This window comes from Schistocerca piceifrons, chromosome X, assembly GCF_021461385.2.
Source record: "Schistocerca piceifrons isolate TAMUIC-IGC-003096 chromosome X, iqSchPice1.1, whole genome shotgun sequence".
In the NCBI taxonomy this organism is placed as follows: Eukaryota; Metazoa; Arthropoda; class Insecta; order Orthoptera; family Acrididae; genus Schistocerca; species Schistocerca piceifrons.
The window spans coordinates 52,316,233-52,335,442 of NC_060149.1; the positions used below are offsets into that span (position 1 = coordinate 52,316,233).

Below are 19,210 nucleotides of genomic sequence, written 5' to 3' on the forward strand. Positions count from 1 at the left end.
TATTTCTGATATGATGGGGATGCATTTAAAAAGAAAATTGCATTGTAGAAGGGACACATTCTGAAAAAGACAGTCCAGTTCCCTAAGGTCACTGGCATTAAAGAAAGTGCGAGGTTTGAGTAATTCCTTGTGGCCTAGCAAGAACTAAAAGGGTAGTTTTATAAAGGTTTTGAGGACACTGTCAGTCTTACACCTATTTTCCAGCTGTTTTCGAGACCGTTTGCCGTTTCTGTTTAAAATGCCCTGTGTTTGTGCAGATGTAAATGATTGATGTGTAAGGTGATTCCAGTTTCAGTGATAAATCTTTTTATGGTAAAACCATCCAGGATGTCTTCATTGCTTTCCTCAGACAGATTTTCCAAATCTCCATAGTGTAGGTTGCAAAAGTACTGTAATATTTTTATCGACATATTTGTGTGTAAGATATTTTTTCGATTATGAAACTAAATAAGTCAAGATTACATTGCATACTATGTCTACAATGTGCCAAAGATAATTAATTAATACTGAAAACTTGTTTGTGATCTATGTTGTTGAGAAATGTAAAATATAAAACCAAGTCACATACAGTGCAACTGCACTGCCATTTAGATGTGGCACATTCACTGTTTTCTTCCCCTCTTCCACCTCCTCACTCTCAAACAGCGTGGTGTGGTGATGAGGGAAATGTGTAGCTAGGCTGAGCACTTTGGCACTCAGGCCCGGGCATGGCCCGCGAGCCGAAATTTTGGCCACCCTTGCCATGCCATAGACATTAGTGTACCTCTTGAGACACATGCAATGGTGTATATGCTCCTAAAATATTGCCACCCAAAATGAGATCACTCATGCCCCTTTACACAGTTTTTATAAGATCTTAATATGTCCCAGACATGAACCAAACAGTTTTACGTGAAGAAGCACTCTCCAGGCTGAAACCAAAACTTGTCCTTGAACGAGACACTACCCCACTCTTCTTGTGTCCACTCATGATGGGAAATATGTCACATTCACCTAGATAATGGTTTCCTTTTTATACAGGGAACTCATCTGGTGGTTCACTGAGCATACAGAGCAACCTCTCAAAGCCACAGACTTATGAGGTATATGTGAAGCAGAGACTATTGTGAGATCGGCAGCTATTCTGTATCATTTTGTTACTGTGCCAATTGGTTCAGTAGACTAGTGCACTGAGTTGTAGGTTTTCACATCAGAGTCTCTGTGCAATTCCATAAGCCATTCGGTAGACCAGCCAATCAAAGACAAGGGACCACAGTTGCGGGCATGGTCACCTGATGACTGCACACATGGTACAGTTCACCACAGCATGTACAGTGCCCCACACCTGAAGTGACCAGCCGACACAGCTACCAGACATGCTATTCCTATTGTTGTTTTGGACTACAGATGCATTGAGAGACCTCACAACTTCATCAGTGAACCTTGAGACATTTGAATTACTCACGGTAGCTGCACTGTCAGCCCCTACCAGCCTTTGATCAGACCCACATCCCAAAAACCTAGGAAAAATAAAATAACCATTGCATTTGATGGCTGATAGGAACTGTTCAACTGATTTAGTCATTTCAGGACTTGCTAAACAAATGTATCTTCAGGTGCAAAGGGATGGCTGTAAGCTCTTTGATGAGCTGTCATGTATGGTCCACAGTTCCTCAATCAAATTAGATGCTTAGGCAAGATTAGGCAGCTGCTTAGGGTGGCAAAATTTTAGGAGCAGCAAAGGGTGGAAAAAATTAATTTTAAATCAAAGAGTGAAAAAAATTGAGCAAATGAGGAGGAAAAATTAAAACACCAAATTGTTTTCAGTAGCATATGGAACAGTTACTTAATAAGTCTTTACTTACTTTGATGAAAGAAGATGCTGAAAAAGATTGTAGTTATTCCTCATTCTAAAAATATTTCAGTTAAAACAGAAACGACATAATACCACAATTATCCAGTTGACCTAGTTTGATGCTTTGGTATGTCTCCCATTAGTATATCATGATTTCTAAATTCAAGGAAAAATTCATTTGCAGCAGAAAATACTTCCACACCTTTATTAGTCCAATTTCTTGCAACTGAATAAGTAACTGATGCCAAATTTGGTTGCACCAGTATATTCAGTTGATTTCTAGTTTAAAATGTTCATCCATTCTTCCTATTTCAATTATTTTAGGAAATTTCAAAAATTAGGGACAAAAATGTTTTTCCCCATAAAATGAGGATGTCTGGTCTCCTTAGTTTAATGATTTAATGTATAATAGGATATTTACATTGTTGGATGTTGGTGGTTGTGGAGGAGGGATGGTTATATAGGGAAGACTGATTCTATTTAAAAAAAAGGGGGGGGGAGGAAATATTTTTCAATTCTCACCTAGAGTGCCAAAACACCTAGCAACAGCCCTGTCTGTACGCCGCCATGTTGTTCTCAGGTATTTCATAGCGGTTTATCGCATCCTGCAGATTATGTTGCCCGACCGCATGGTACCGCATTTTCTCAAGATGCCTTGCATGCTCGGCGTCCTCCTCCTCCTCCTCCTCCTCCTCCTCCTCCTTCTCCTTCTTCTTCTTCCTTTTTTCTTAACAATACCATGCACACCATGTCCACTTCAATGATTCTCAGCTGAAATACATCCTGCATCCATAACATGTACAAACTCGCTTTCCACTCAGATGGATCCCAGGGATTCTTCAGTAAGACCTAATCACTAAATCAAAAACTAAAAATCACTCAGTACTTCTAAAATAACAAATTAGTTCTGTAATCAAAACACACTGAACCAAACGAATGGCCTTAGAATACATCACCACCTCTCGGTACAGTAGACAAATAATGAGCAGGCATACTGATTGCTGACAGGCCTCAGTAGCCAACAGAATAGCAACTTCGGCAAACAAACCAAAAATGACATAACTGCCGACACTTACCTATGGAAACAAATGGTATGGATGATGCAGAATAGAGTTAGAGAGCAGAGCATCCTGCTGACCAGGCACTAATCTGCTAATCATCAGGCCATCCTACTCCTACAACTAAAATACCAGCTGCCAAATATACACATCCTTTCAGACTCTTTATAATCCTTGTTACAATACTAGCTCATGTATCATGTTACCTACTTATCCATCAGCAATTAAGTCCACACAATTTCACTGTGGTTCAATCTTACTTGGCATCTTGAAAAGTCTGTAATTTTGGCCATCAGTGTCACTCCCACTCCCACTTGCCATCCCCTGCCCCTCTGCACCCCACCACCGCCACCGCCACGACAACAGCCCGCGCACACCTTTCCCACACAAGAGCCCGCGTACCCCTCCTTTCCCACGAAAGAGCCCGCGTACCCCTCCTTTCCCACGCAAGAGCCCGCGTACCCCTCCTTTCCCACGCAAGACCCCGCGTACCCCTCCTTTCCCACGCAAGACCCCGCGTACCCCTCCTTTCCCACGCAAGAGCCCGCGTACCCCTCCTTTCCCACGCAAGAGCCCGCGTACCCCTCCTTTCCCACGCAAGAGCCCGCGTACCCCTCCTTTCCCACGCAAGAGCCCGCGTACCCCTCCTTTCCCACGCAAGAGCCCGCGTACCCCTCCTTTCCCACGCAAGAGCCCGCGTACCCCTCCTTTCCCACGCAAGAGCCCGCGTACCCCTCCTTTCCCACGCAAGAGCCCGCGTACCCCTCCTTTCCCACGCAAGAGCCCGCGTACCCCTCCGTTCCCACGCAAGAGCCCGCGTACCCCTCCGTTCCCACGCAAGAGCCCGCGTACCCCTCCTTTCCCACGCAAGAGCCCGCGTACCCCTCCTTTCCCACGCAAGAGCCCGCGTACCCCTCCTTTCCCACGCAAGAGCCCGCGTACCCCTCCTTTCCCACGCAAGAGCCCGCGTACCCCTCCTTTCCCACGCAAGAGCCCGCATACCCCTTCTTTCCCACCCAACCCCTCTCCTCTCCTCCTCTCCTGCCCTCTCCTCTCCTCCTCTCCTGCCCTCTCCTCTCCTCCTCTCCTGCCCTCTCCTCTCCTCCTCTCCTGCCCTCTCCTCTCCTCCTCTCCTGCCCTCTCCTCTCCTCCTCTCCTGCCCTCTCCTCTCCTCCTCTCCTGCCCTCTCCTCTCCTCCTCTCCTGCCCTCTCCTCTCCTCCTCTCCTGCCCTCTCCTCTCCTCCTCTCCTGCCCTCTCCTCTCCTCCTCTCCTGCCCTCTCCTCTCCTCCTCTCCTGCCCTCTCCTGCCCTCTCCTCTCCTCCTCTCCTGCCCTCTCCTCTCCTCCTCTCCTGCCCTCTCCTCTCCTCCTCTCCTGCCCTCTCCTGCCCTCTCCTCTCCTCCTCTCCTGCCCTCTCCTCTCCTCCTCTCCTGCCCTCTCCTCTCCTCCTCTCCTGCCCTCTCCTCTCCTCCTCTCCTGCCCTCTCCTCTCCTCCTCTCCTCTCCTCCTCTCCTCTCCTCCTCTCCTGCCCTCTCCCCTGCCCTCTCCTCTCCTCCTCTCCTGCCCTCTCCCCTGCCCTCTCCTCTCCTCCTCTCCTGCCCTCTCCCCTGCCCTCTCCTCTCCTCCTCTCCTGCCCTCTCCTCTCCTCCTCTCCTGCCCTCTCCCCTGCCCTCTCCTCTCCTCCTCTCCTGCCCTCTCCCCTGCCCTCTCCTCTCCTCCTCTCCTGCCCTCTCCCCTGCCCTCTCCTCTCCTCCTCTCCTGCCCTCTCCCCTGCCCTCTCCTCTCCTCCTCTCCTGCCCTCTCCCCTGCCCTCTCCTCTCCTCCTCTCCTGCCCTCTCCCCTGCCCTCTCCTCTCCTCCTCTCCCCTGCCCTCTCCTCTCCTCCTCTCCCCTGCCCTCTCCTCTCCTCCTCTCCTGCCCTCTCCTGCCCTCTCCTCTCCTCCTCTCCCCTGCCCTCTCCTCTCCTCCTCTCCTCCTCTCCTGCCCTCTCCTCTCCTCCTCTCCTGCCCTCTCCTCTCCTCCTCTCTCCCCTGCTCTCTCCTCTCCTGCTCTCTCCTCTCCTCCTCTCCTGCTCTCTCCTGCTCTCTCCCCTGCCCTCTCCTCTCCTCCTCTCCTGCCCTCTCCTCTCATGCTCTCCTGCCCTCTCCCCTACCCTCTCCTCCCCTCCTCTCCTGCCCTCTCCCCTGCCCTCTCCTCCCCTCCTCTCCTGCCCTCTCCTGCCCTCTCCCCTGCCCTCTCCTCCCCTGCCCTCTCCTCCCCTGCCCTCTCCTCCCCTGCCCTCTCCTCCCCTGCCCTCTCCTCCCCTGCCCTCTCCTCCCCTGCCCTCTCCTCCCCTGCCCTCTCCTCCCCTGCCCTCTCCTCCCCTGCCCTCTCCTCCCCTGCCCTCTCCTCCCCTGCCCTCTCCTCCCCTGCCCTCTCCTCCCCTGCCCTCTCCTCCCCTGCCCTCTCCTCCCCTGCCCTCTCCTCCCCTGCCCTCTCCTCCCCTGCCCTCTCCTCCCCTGCCCTCTCCTCCCCTGCCCTCTCCTCCCCTGCCCTCTCCTCCCCTGCCCTCTCCTCCCCTGCCCTCTCCTCCCCTGCCCTCTCCTCCCCTGCCCTCTCCTCCCCTGCCCTCTCCTCCCCTGCCCTCTCCTCCCCTGCCCTCTCCTCCCCTGCCCTCTCCTCCCCTGCCCTCTCCTCCCCTGCCCTCTCCTCCCCTGCCCTCTCCTCCCCTGCCCTCTCCTCCCCTGCCCTCTCCTCCCCTGCCCTCTCCTCCCCTGCCCTCTCCTCCCCTGCCCTCTCCTCCCCTGCCCTCTCCTCCCCTGCCCTCTCCTCCCCTGCCCTCTCCTCCCCTGCCCTCTCCTCCCCTGCCCTCTCCTCCCCTGCCCTCTCCTCCCCTGCCCTCTCCTCCCCTGCCCTCTCCTCCCCTGCCCTCTCCTCCCCTGCCCTCTCCTCCCCTGCCCTCTCCTCCCCTGCCCTCTCCTCCCCTGCCCTCTCCTCCCCTGCCCTCTCCTCCCCTGCCCTCTCCTCCCCTGCCCTCTCCTCCCCTGCCCTCTCCTCCCCTGCCCTCTCCTCCCCTGCCCTCTCCTCCCCTGCCCTCTCCTCCCCTGCCCTCTCCTCCCCTGCCCTCTCCTCCCCTGCCCTCTCCTCCCCTGCCCTCTCCTCCCCTGCCCTCTCCTCCCCTGCCCTCTCCTCCCCTGACCTCTCCTCCCCTGACCTCTCCTCCCCTGACCTCTCCTCCCCTGACCTCTCCTCCCCTGACCTCTCCTCCCCTGACCTCTCCTCCCCTGACCTCTCCTCCCCTGCCCTCTCCTCCCCTGCCCTCTCCTCCCCTGCCCTCTCCTCCCCTGCCCTCTCCTCCCCTGCCCTCTCCTCCCCTGCCCTCTCCTCCCCTGCCCTCTCCTCCCCTGCCCTCTCCTCCCCTGCCCTCTCCTCCCCTGCCCTCTCCTCCCCTGCCCTCTCCTCCCCTGCCCTCTCCTCCCCTGCCCTCTCCTCCCCTGCCCTCTCCTCCCCTGCCCTCTCCTCCCCTGCCCTCTCCTCCCCTGCCCTCTCCTCCCCTGCCCTCTCCTCCCCTGCCCTCTCCTCCCCTGCCCTCTCCTCCCCTGCCCTCTCCTCCCCTGCCCTCTCCTCCCCTGCCCTCTCCTCTCCTGCCCTCTCCTCCCCTGCCCTCTCCTCCCCTGCCCTCTCCTCCCCTGCCCTCTCCTCCCCTGCCCTCTCCTCTCCTGCCCTCTCCTCTCCTGCCCTCTCCTCCCCTGCATCGTCCTCTCCTGCCCTCTCCTCCCCCTGCCTCCTCGTCTCCTGCCCTCTCCTCCCCTGCCTCCTCGTCTCCTGCCCTCTCCTCCCCTGCCTCCTCGTCTCCTGCCCTCTCCTCCCCTGCCTCCTCGTCTCCTGCCCTCTCCTCCCCTGCCTCCTCGTCTCCTGCCCTCTCCTCCCCTGCCTCCTCGTCTCCTGCCCTCTCCCCTGCCTCCTCGTCTCCTGCCCTCTCCCCTGCGTCCTCGTCTCCTGCCCTCTCCCCTGCCTCCTCGTCTCCTGCCCTCTCCCCTGCCTCCTCGTCTCCTGCCCTCTCCCCTGCCTCCTCGTCTCGTGCCCTCTCCCCTGCCTCCTCGTCTCGTGCCCTCTCCCCTGCCTCCTCGTCTCGTGCCCTCTCCCCTGCCTCCTCGTCTCGTGCCCTCTCCCCTGCCTCCTCGTCTCGTGCCCTCTCCCCTGCCTCCTCGTCTCGTGCCCTCTCCCCTGCCTCCTCGTCTCGTGCCCCCTCCCCTGCCTCCTCGTCTCGTGCCCCCTCCCCTGCCTCCTCGTCTCGTGCCCCCTCCCCTGCCTCCTCGTCTCGTGCCCCCTCCCCTGCCTCATCGTCTCGTGCCCCCTCGCCTGCCTCATCGTCTCCTGCCCCCCCCCTCGCCTGCCTCATCGTCTCCTGCCCCCCCCCCTCGCCTGCCTCATCGTCTCCTGCCCCCCCCCTCGCCTGCCTCATCGTCTCCTGCCCCCCCCCCTCGCCTGCCTCATCGTCTCCTGCCCCCCCCCCTCGCCTGCCTCATCGTCTCCTGCCCCCCCCCCTCGCCTGCCTCATCGTCTCCTGCCCCCCCCCCTCGCCTGCCTCATCGTCTCCTGCCCCCCCCCCCTCGCCTGCCTCATCGTCTCCTGCCCCCCCCCCTCGCCTGCCTCATCGTCTCCTGCCCCCCCCTCGCCTGCCTCATCGTCTCCTGCCCCCCCCCTCGCCTGCCTCATCGTCTCCTGCCCCCCCCCTCGCCTGCCTCATCGTCTCCTGCCCCCCCCCCTCGCCTGCCTCATCGTCTCCTGCCCCCCCCTCGCCTGCCTCATCGTCTCCTGCCCCCCCCTCGCCTGCCTCATCGTCTCCTGCCCCCCCCTCGCCTGCCTCATCGTCTCCTGCCCCCCCCTCGCCTGCCTCATCGTCTCCTGCCCCCCCCTCGCCTGCCTCATCGTCTCCTGCCCCCCCCTCGCCTGCCTCATCGTCTCCTGCCCCCCCCTCGCCTGCCTCATCGTCTCCTGCCCCCCCCTCGCCTGCCTCATCGTCTCCTGCCCCCCCCTCGCCTGCCTCATCGTCTCCTGCCCCCCCCTCGCCTGCCTCATCGTCTCCTGCCCCCCCCTCGCCTGCCTCATCGTCTCCTGCCCCCCCCTCGCCTGCCTCATCGTCTCCTGCCCCCCCCTCGCCTGCCTCATCGTCTCCTGCCCCCCCCTCGCCTGCCTCATCGTCTCCTGCCCCCCCCTCGCCTGCCTCATCGTCTCCTGCCCCCTCCTCGCCTGCCTCATCGTCTCCTGCCCCCTCCTCGCCTGCCTCATCGTCTCCTGCCCCCTCCTCGCCTGCCCCATCGTCTCCTGCCCCCTCCTCGCCTGCCCCATCGTCTCCTGCCCCCTCCTCGCCTGCCCCATCGTCTCCTGCCCCCTCCTCGCCTGCCCCATCGTCTCCTGCCCCCTCCTCGCCTGCCCCATCGTCTCCTGCCCCCTCCTCGCCTGCCCCATCGTCTCCTGCCCCCTCCTCGCCTGCCCCATCGTCTCCTGCCCCCTCCTCCCCTGCCCCATCGTCTCCTGCCCCCTCCTCCCCTGCCCCATCGTCTCCTGCCCCCTCCTCCCCTGCCCCATCGTCTCCTGCCCCCTCCTCCCCTGCCCCATCGTCTCCTGCCCCCTCCTCCCCTGCCTCATCGTCTCCTGCCCCCTCCTCCCCTGCCTCATCGTCTCCTGCCCCCTCCTCCCCTGCCTCATCGTCTCCTGCCCCCTCCTCCCCTGCCTCATCGTCTCCTGCCCCCTCCTCCCCTGCCTCATCGTCTCCTGCCCACTCCTCCCCTGCCTCATCGTCTCCTGCCCCCTCCTCTCCTGCCTCATCGTCTCCTGCCCCCTCCCCTCCTGCCTCATCGTCTCCTGCCCCCTCCCCTCCTGCCTCCTCGTCTCCTGCCCCCTCCCCTCCTCCTCCCCTCGTCTCCTGCCCCCTCCCCTCCTCCTCCCCTCCCCTCCTGCCCCTCCCCTCCTGCCCCCTCCCCGCCTGCCCCCTCCCCGCCTGCCCCCTCCCCGCCTGCCCCCTCCCCGCCTGCCCCCTCCCCGCCTGCCCCCTCCCCGCCTGCCCCCTCCCCGCCTGCCCCCTCCCCGCCTGCCCCCTCCCCTCTCCCATCCACCCTCACCTCCGTCCTCCCCCTTCCCCCCTCACCTCACCCTTCACCTTCCGCCTACCCCCTCCCCCCTCACCTCACCCCTCACCACACCCTCCCTCTACCACCTCCTCCTGCTCCCCGTCAACACCACTCCCCCTACCACCCCCTCCCTCTACCACCCCCTCCTGCTCCCCGTCAACACCACTCCCCCTACCACCCCCTCCTGGTCCCCCTCACCACCCCTCCCCCTCCCACCCCCTTCTGCTCCCCCTCGCCACACCTCCCCCTCACCTCTCCCCTGCCCCCTCACCTCTCCCCTGCCCCCTCACCTCTCCCCTGCCCCCTCACCCCTCCCCTGCCCACTCCCCCTTCCCACTCCTCCCCTCCCCCCCCCCCTCTCTCTCTCTCTCTCTCTCTGTGTTATGCCTGTGTCTAATAACTCATACTTGTGACTCTGTTTTCCTCCTCTCCCAACCAATCCAAAACCCAATCCTCATATCCCTTTGTACATCATCTAAGTTCTCCTTCATACACTTTGATGAGTTTTATTATTTTGGCTGCATTGTTTTCTGCTGCTGTCTTATCCTGTCTCGCTAACCCTTGCCCCTCAATTCTCCTCATGATCCACATTATTATATTATCCACAGAATAATTTACTTAGTTATAGTACCATCAGCGAAGGTTCTTCATAATTGACTCTCCTTGTCCTCACAACAGACAGTTCCTCTGAGCCTATGATCTGAATGATATCCTTACTTTCCAAGAATTATTTGTCTGTTACACAAATGTGACTGTTGTGTTATTACTGGACAATAGGCTATTTTCCTATGGTAAAATTATGGCTCAGATTTTTGTTATTCTGATTGATTATAACATTTAAATAGCATTTACAGTTAATATTCTCACAAAATATCTGTTATTTTTATGCAATTAAAGCTTAAAAATCATTAAATATCAAGATCAGGTCACGTGATTGAAAATGCTCTGTTAACATCAAGACTAGGAGTAAGATGAAGCTACACTTTTGTTACAGGAGTGTTTGCCAAAGTTATGAGGTTTTTACATATGTTTACTGCAAGCAGTTCAGCTATTTAATGATGGAAAATGCGATTATAGTTTTTAAGTAACAATAGAAAGGAATTTTGTGAATGCTCATAGTGGAAGCCTTGCGAAAGTTGATTTGTTTATGCTCCACCCATTTAGAGCAGTGATATGTGCAATGACAGGCATCCTTTTCCCTGCCGCCTTCAACGTCATTAAACTCGCTCAAGATTAAGGAATTATAGAAGTTTTGCAAATGGGTTCATATATTATAACTAGATTGTCGACTGTCGATCATGAGCTATGACCCAAAGCACAGCAGAATTACTCTTGGTAAAATTTATTACCGATTTCCTTAGAACACAGTCAGCAGAGATGCTGTACGCGTTAGGTGTTCTGTGGTGCAATGGATAGTGCTTTAGACTGCAGTAAAAATGGTCAAATGTTCGAATCCTGGAAGGGTCATACATTTTTAAGACTTTCATATAAAATATTGAAATAGCATTAGCAAGAACCAATTGTAGCAGTTGTTTCAGTTGTGGGATGTATTATATAGCTTCATATTAGTCTTAGTCTAAGAAATGGACAGCAGAGGATAAATGCGTTTACTTTGCGAACAAACAATTCACTTTTTTGGAAAGCATTGCTGGTAGTGAAGATATCATCATACGTCCACACTACAACAAAGTGTAGATGAGGTTATACAGAAATGTAAAGCGTGTACTACATGCGGTTGACGTAAATGTAAGCTCTTTGATGTTAGTGAGTGTAAACTAACTTTAGCATCTGAAGCAGACTTGCTTCATCTTTGTGTAAAATCATTGTTTCTAATAATGCAAAACATTAAATGAAAAATATCTTTTTCATCGTGACGTGTGTGAACAGTGATTGCAAATGTAAGCTTATGTAAACAGCAAGGGAAACACAATAATTTTCATATGCGTGGACTTTAGAGCTGTTTTACAATTAAGTTAAAACGTTTTTTCGAGTTTGATTCAAACCACCAATCTATGGACATCGTCTTATAAAATTCAACGGTTTAACACTCTGACAACTGAGCTACCAAAAAACTGAGGTGTAGTTATGTAACATGACAATTTTCACTAGGAGTTTAATTTTGTTGAATTACGCCATCCTTCATTGTAACAGTGGGAGAGCAACTTGGAGATAAATTAATGTTAACTTCACAGTGCACTACATTTTTAATTCTGTTAGCGAACTTAAGCATTGACATGGTAGCAAACTGTCAGTACATTGCAACCACGTTGTATGCATCTTATCATTCTCTGCAACCCTCATAAACAACTTTTCGGGAGTTTTTGTAGATTTATTTGTACAGTGTGGCACTACACACCATTTGTAACCCACTTTCCGAAACATAAATTCCAAAACAAGACAGCACTGTGAATTAGCGTTATGACAGTAGGAGCAGCAAGCTAGCCAGTGACGTCACAGGCATAATGTGACTCGAATGGACCATTTTAGTGAACGTTCAAATTATTTGAATTTCATTTCTGTTTTTATAAAAGAATACTGAAATTCAAGAGGGGGAAAAAGCATGACATAATTAATCATTTAATACAGTTTCCAGTAAACAGTCAAATACCCTATTCATTATGATAATATTCATCATGATAATATTTAGCTTGAAATCAATGAAACTTTTGTTGATGCTTTGTGACATAATGAATTGTGAAATTGTATGAACAGAAGAATAAAATGTTCCCTTGTAACGTTTTCAGGTGGCTCGTTACAACACGTTACAGCAAAATGCACAGACCTTGAATGTAAATTTAAGCAACTCTGTTCTTCACCGTGCCAAGACAGAAATACTGAGAGGAGTTGAGCTGCTGATTGATAAAATGCAGAATGAAATGGCTGATTTGCTTGTTGAGGTATTTGTATTTTGTGTTAGTGTGTTTACTATTGAGTAACTGATCTTATGTTTTTAGTCTTGACTGCAATGATTTTGAACAGTGTTTGATACTGATATGTTACCTTTTGATATTTAGTCATAGCTATTCTAATAACTCAGTATGTAGTTAATATTGTTTCCTTATTTGAGTAAAATGAGACAATATGTAACTTCATATGGTCATCACAGAGTCTTGTTTGAGACATTAGCATTTGGTAATCACAAAGTTTTGTTTGAGACATGAAAGTTTAGTTCATATATTTTAGATATGGACTAATTTAAACTGATTGTTTTGTGACACCTGAACAGTTGGAAATACGGCAGCACAGGAAACCTTATGATATAGGTGCTGAGTCATAACGAAATGTGCTGACTGCTTTGCTACTACACAATTTAACACGTCGAGCTTGAACTTGTCTACATACTCACTGGCTGTTGTCAACTGAAGTGGGGAGGGGGGCAGGGGAGGGGGTGGTAACCTAACCATATATACAATAGTTGCACACTAATAAGTAAAATTGTAGTTCTTTGCCATCTGTTGGATAGCACTACCTTGTCAGATACGTGTTCAGAGTGTCAGATGAAATCTGGAAAGAAAATAAGTGCTGCATGAAAATATCTAGAAAACTACTACTAAATATTTCAGTTAACTATGCATATATTGTTTATCATGCCATTGAAGAAGCAAGGGTTGATAAACTCATAAATTTCAGACTATGTATCAGATACTAACAAAGAGATGGAGGGGCTGGCCAGTGCTTACCTCAGCTCAGTACAGCCGATAGATACACAAAAAACAGAACCAAAAATTTACATTCCTAGCTTTCGGAACAAATGTTCCTCCATCAGGGAGGAGAGAGAGGGAAGAAGGGAAAGTAGATTCAGTTACTCACAACCCAGGTTATGAAGCAACAGGGAAAGGAAAACAGGGAGGGTAGCAAGGATGGAGGCATGGTTGTCAGAGGGAAGCCAAAGATATTCTACTGTAATTACTGTGCCAACTTCAAACCAAAGAGGATGCATACAGAAGTGAAGAGGTATATAGTATAAAGATAAACACAACTATGTAGGATGAAAAGATGCGTGAATGGCTAAAGAGGAAAGGGAAAGAGGGGAAGACTGAAGAGTAAATGGGAGTGAGGTTGTTTAACATAGGTTCAGTCCAGGGGGATGGCGGGATGAAAGGATGTGTTGGAGTGCAAGTTCCCATCTCCGCAGTTCAGAGGGACTGGTGTTGGGTGGGAGAAGCCAAATGGCACATACGGTGTAGCAGGTTCCTAGGTCCCTAGAATTATGCTGGAGGGCATGCTCCGCTACTGGGTATTGGGCATCTCCTAGGCGGACAGTTCGTCTGTGTCCGTTCATGCGCTCAGCCAGTTTAGTTGTTGTCATACCGATGTAAAAGGCTGTGCAGTGCAGGCATGTCAGTTGATAAATGACATGTGTAGTTTCACACGTGGCCCTGCCTTGAGTTGTGTATGTTTTACCAGTAGCGGGGCTGGAGTAGGTGGTTGTGGGGGGATGCATGGGGCAGATTTTGCAGCGGGGTCGGTTACAGGGGTAGGAACCACTGGGTAGAGAAGGTAGTCTGGGAATATTGTAGGGTTTAACAAGGATGTTACGGAGGTTAGGGGGGCGACGAAAGGCAACTCTGGGTGGTGTGGGGAGAATTTTGTCAAGGGATGATCTCATTTCAGGGGTTGACCTGAGAAAGTCATATCCCTGGTGGAGTAATATACATCGGTATGACAATAACTAAACTGGCTGAGCGCATGAATGGACACAGACGAACTGTCCGCCTAGGAGATGCCCAATACCCAGTAGCGGAGCATGCCCTCCAGCATAATTCTAGGGACCTAGGAACCTGCTACACTGTATGTGCCATTTGGCTTCTCCCACCCAACACCAGTCCCTCTGAACTGCCGACATGGGAACTTGCAGTCCAACAAATCCTTTCATCCCGCCATCCCCCTGGACTGAACCTACGTTAAACAACCTCACTCCCATTTACTCTTCAGTCTTCTTCTCTTTTCCTTTCCTCTTTAGCCATTCACGCACCTTTTCATCCTACATAGTTGTGTTTATCTTTATACTATATACCTCTTCACTTCTGTATGCATCCTCTTTGGTTTGAAGCTGGCACAGTACTTACAGTAGAATATCTTTGGCTTCCCTCTGACAACCATGCCTCCATCCTTGCTACCCTCCCTGTTTTCCTTTCCCTGTTGCTTCATTACCTGGGTTATGAGTAACTGAATCTACTTTCCCTTCTTCCCTTTCTTTCCCCTCTCTCCTCCCTGATGAAGGAACATTTGTTCCGAAAGCTAGGAACGTAAATTTTCGGTTCTGTTTTTTGTGTATCTATCTGCTGTACTGAGCTGAGGTAAGTACTGGCCAGCCCCTCTCTCTCTTTGTTAGTATTTGTTTCACATCCTTATATGAGATTTTCCATTAGTCATTTAGATCACCTATATGGTCCACATCCTTCATTGTTTTGTCCCTTTTGTTAGCTATCACTTACATCTGTCATCTTAACACTTTCTTTTCTTCAGTGTTTTATATATACATAAATAAATATTTTCGTCACCAACTGTGCTAGTTTCATCTTCTTCCTATTATCTTGTTCCGTTTATAGTCCACTTCTCTTGTTTTATTTATTGATTTATTTATTTAACATTCCATAGTTTTAACGTTCGTTATTCGCTGTTTTCCAGCCAACAGTCACTGCCAACAATCTCTTCCACACCTACCAGTATCATCCATTTCCGTCGATTTCTTGTTGCTGGCGATATTTTTGTGCCATTGGCTACCTTTCTCTGCCACAGGAAAATTTTTTTGGGTCATTTCTGCGCCACCTGCGAACTTTTTTGCGGCATACGCGATCATTTTTGCAGCACGCGCAATTTGTTTTGCGGCACGCGCGATCTGTTTTGCGGCACGCGCGATCTCTTTTGCGGCACGCGCGATCTCTTTTGCGGCACGCGCGATCTCTTTTGCGGCACGCGCGATCTCTTTTGCGGCACGCGCGATCTCTTTTGCGGCACGCGCGATCTCTTTTGCGGCACGCGCGATCTCTTTTGCGGCACGCGCGATCTCTTTTGCGGCACGCGCGATCTCTTTTGCGGCACGCGCGATCTCTTTTGCGGCACGCGCGATCTCTTTTGCGGCACGCGCGATCTCTGTTTTTGAGCAACGTGTGTTCTTTTCCCCTGATCTGGACGTACTTGCTTGGTCTGGTCAACTTTTTCCGTATTTTTCTTATTTAGTGGTCTTCCTTTGGTATTGAACATTACCAACACAATTTCTTTCTTTCTCGTCCTTCCCTCCGTGTTTTGTTCGTTCTTATGATTACTATTTCAACTTTAGTTATTTAATTTCCCTACCCATCAGTTACCCACTATGTACCCTAATCCTATACCACATTATTTACATTTGTTCTGGAAACATGCATTCACCGTAGCCAAACTGCAATCCCACATATTTTTCCTCCGGTTCTGCTTAACCTTTGGAATTACCCCTAAAGGACTTACTTTAAAAGTTCCCATCTCTGGGTGCAATTCCTCCTTCCACCAGTCTCTCCTGGACTTCCAGAACCTTCAATCCTTAGCCCTTACCCAACTTATCCTGAATCTCTACACTACTTCATGTAAGCACCACTCCCAACAGCTCCTATCTCTCTTCAAAGTCCTCCACCTCTCAAACCCTTACTTGGAGAACACACTCAAGAATATCATCCTAGAAGCCAGCTGCAAACTTGAGTTCCATGCCACACACCACCTGAAAAAACTATCTGCAGTGCTAGTGCAACACCTAAGAAGTGGGGTTCCTCTCCCTATCCCTCACAAACACCAACCACAACAGAACCTTCAACAAACCCCCCTCATAGCCAACAAACCTAGCCTAGCCACCTTACTCAATCTCCCCATCCCAGCACATACCCCACACAGACCAAATCTCAACTATAACCACAGTCAAATGCCACATATCACCAGTCCCAATTCAGTTCTAAACCTCTCATCCAGATCCCTCTCTCCTCCAGAGACAACTGTTGTATCAAAAGGCTTAACCTTTAGCCCCACGCCTAAATTCAACCACACTGCCCTGGTTAAAGATCTCCTCTCATTCACCCGGAACCTCAACTGGAAATATCACTTCACTACCCAAACACAGCCCCCAAATACTAGACCCAGTGTTGAACCCTGTCTAGAACAGTTCCGACCGCCTTCTCAAAGGGATCTTCCTCCCCTCCCCCAAAACCATCCCTTGCAGACATTTCAGGAATTCCTCACATCCAGTGTTGCCTCCCAGTCCTTCTTGAAGAACATCCCGACAACCCCCAACATCACCCCAGCCTAATCCCATGCCATTAAGGAGCTGAAAATAGACCACTCTATTGTCATCCTCCCGGCGGATAAAGGCTCCCACAACTGTCGTACTTGACCGTGTGGAGTATGTGGCAGAAGGACTGCGTCAACTCTCAGACACCTCAACCTTCAAAGCTGTTACCCAGGATCCCATTCCCTCCATCCAGACTCAGCTGCAGAAAATCCTAAAAATCCAAGGTCCCTCACAAGGCCTCACAACGGCTTCCATAGACTTACTCACTCCACCTGAGCCACGTACCCCTACCTTCTACCTATTACCCAAAATCCACAAAGAGAACCATCCTGGCCGTCCCATTGTAGCAGGCTTCAAAGCCCCAACAGAATGTATCTCAGCTCTGGTAGACCAGCACCTCCAACCTATCACCCGCAGACTCCCATCCTACATCAAAGACACAAACCACTTCCTAGAACGCCTCAACTCCATTCCCACTCCTCTCCCACCTGAAACCTTTCTTGTCACCATAGAGGCTACATCCCTTTACACAAACATCCCACATACCCATGGTCTCTCTGCCCTTGAGCACTACCTCTCCCAACGCCCACCCGAAGATCTTCCAAAAACCTTGTTCCTTATCACACTTTCCAACTTCATTCTCACCCATAATTACTTCCCTTTTGAAGGCTAGAGCTACAAACAAATCAGGGGAACGGCCATGGGAACCAGGATGGCTCCGTCCTATGCCAACCTCTTCATGGGCCGCATGGAGGAGGCTTTCCTGAAGACCCAACACCTGCTTCCCCTGGCCTGGTATAGGTTTATAGATGACATCTTTGTGGTCTGGACTCATGGTGAAGAAACACTCCTTAATTTCCTCCATAACCTCAACTCCTTTTCAAATCTGAATTTCACCTGGTCCTTCTCCAAAACCCAAGCCACCTTCCTGGATGTTGACCTTCATCTTGTTGAAGCTCACATCCACACCTCTGTCCATTCCACATCAAACGCTCCCTTCCCTACAGCCTACGTATTCGTGGCAAACGTATCTGCTCCAGTGACGAATCCCTCAACAATTACACCAATAACCCCTGAAATGAGATCATCCCTCGACAAAATTCTCCCCACACCACCCAGAGTTGCCTTTCGTCGCCCCCCTAACCTCCGTAACATCCTTGTTAAACCCTACAATATTCCCAGACTACCTTCTCTACCCAGCGGTTCCTACCCCTGTAACCGACCCCGCTGCAAAACCTGTCCCATGCATCCCCCCACAACCACCTACTCCAGCCCCGCTACTGGTAAAACATACACAATTCAAGGCAGGGCCATGTGTGAAACTACACACGTCATTTATCAACTGACATGCCTGCACTGCACAGCCTTTTACATTGGTATGACAATAACTAAACTGGCTGAGCGCTTGAACGGACACAGACGAACTGTCCGCCTAGGAGATGCCCAATACCCAGTAGCGGAGCATGCCCTCCAGCATAATTCTAGGGACCTAGGAACCTGCTACACCGTATGTGCCATTTGGCTTCTCCCACCCAACACCAGTCCCTCTGAACTGCGGAGATGGGAACTTGCACTCCAACACATCCTTTCATCCCGCCATCCCCCTGGACTGAACCTACGTTAAACAACCTCACTCCCATTTACTCTTCAGTCTTCCCCTCTTTCCCTTTCCTCTTTAGCCATTCACGCATCTTTTCATCCTACATAGTTGTGTTTATCTTTATGCTATATACCTCTTCACTTCTGTATGCATCCTCTTTGGCTTGAAGTTGGCACAGTAATTACAGTAGAATATCTTTGGCTTCCCTCTGACAACCATGCCTCCATCCTTGCTACCCTCCCTGTTTTCCTTTCCCTATTGCTTCATAACCTGGGTTGTGAGTAACTGAATCTACTTTCCCTTCTTCCCTTTCTTTCCCCTCTCTCCTCCCTGATGAAGGAACATTTGTTCCGAAAGCTAGGAATGTAAATTTTCGGTTCTGTTTTTAGTGTATCTATCGGCTGTACTGAGCTGAGGAAAGTACTGGCCAGCCCCTCTATCTCTTTGTTAGTATTTGTTTCACACCTTTATATGAGATTTTCCATTAATCATTTAGACTATGTATCAGAATTGCTGGAAACTCATTGAGAAGGACTTCGGTGTATGACTTTGTTTAGGAGGCAGCTTCAAAGCGTACCACACTCAGAGTTCATTTTAAGTGATGGTGTATATTTTATATGTAATAAAGATCTATAGTTAACATTTTATAAACATTTTATTAATTTTTGACTAGTAATTGTCATCTAAAACACTTACTGCATTCCTATACCAAATTAGTGCATAAACTTATTGCCAGTAGGCTTGGTGCAAGCACAGTAACTATAATTTTCAATTGTTAAGAAGAAGAATTTGTGAGTTCTCGTATCACTAAACAGTGGCACTCCTAAATCTCTCTAGATATATTCCTAAATATTCATGTAATACAAGGCTCCTTCCTCCCTTAGTCCTTGCCAGTATGGACTAGTGATGCATGGCAATTGGTATCACTTGAAGAGAAGGATAATTTCAGGGGAACAGAGAAACTAGTAGGAGTGCTACTGCTTAAATGGGATGTATCAAACAGTTGTTGTAACTATTAATGAAGGAGATACTAAGGATGAAAGGATGTTGTGACTTCCAAGTAATTGTCAACTTTTCTATGAAGGATATTTGGTACAGATATGATTCACATTCATTTTTGTACCATTGACATAGGGTCTGATGTGAATTTTATTGCCATTATACCCTTATTCAATTGCCTTATAAGAACATAGACAAAAATACACTGAAGAGCCAAAGAAACTGGTACACGTGCCTAATATTGTGTAGGGCCCCTGCAAGCATGCAGAAGTGCCAGAACGTGAACTGGCATGGACTTGACTAATGTATGAAGTAGTGCTGGAGGGAATTCACACCATGAATCCTGCAGGGCT

At 50.9% G+C, this 19,210-nt stretch overlaps 1 protein-coding gene across 4 annotated transcripts in view; it reads left to right on the forward strand.

Moving 5' to 3' along the window:
- LOC124721190 (WD repeat-containing protein 7) overlaps positions 1–19,210 on the forward strand; it is a 375,749-nt gene that overhangs the window by 313,760 nt on the left and 42,779 nt on the right. For all 4 annotated transcript variants that reach the window (XM_047246033.1, XM_047246035.1, XM_047246034.1 and 1 more), the window contains one exon: positions 11,748–11,900. In XM_047246033.1, the coding sequence (XP_047101989.1) occupies positions 11,748–11,900 (153 nt within the window). The remainder of the gene's footprint in view (positions 1–11,747; positions 11,901–19,210) is intronic.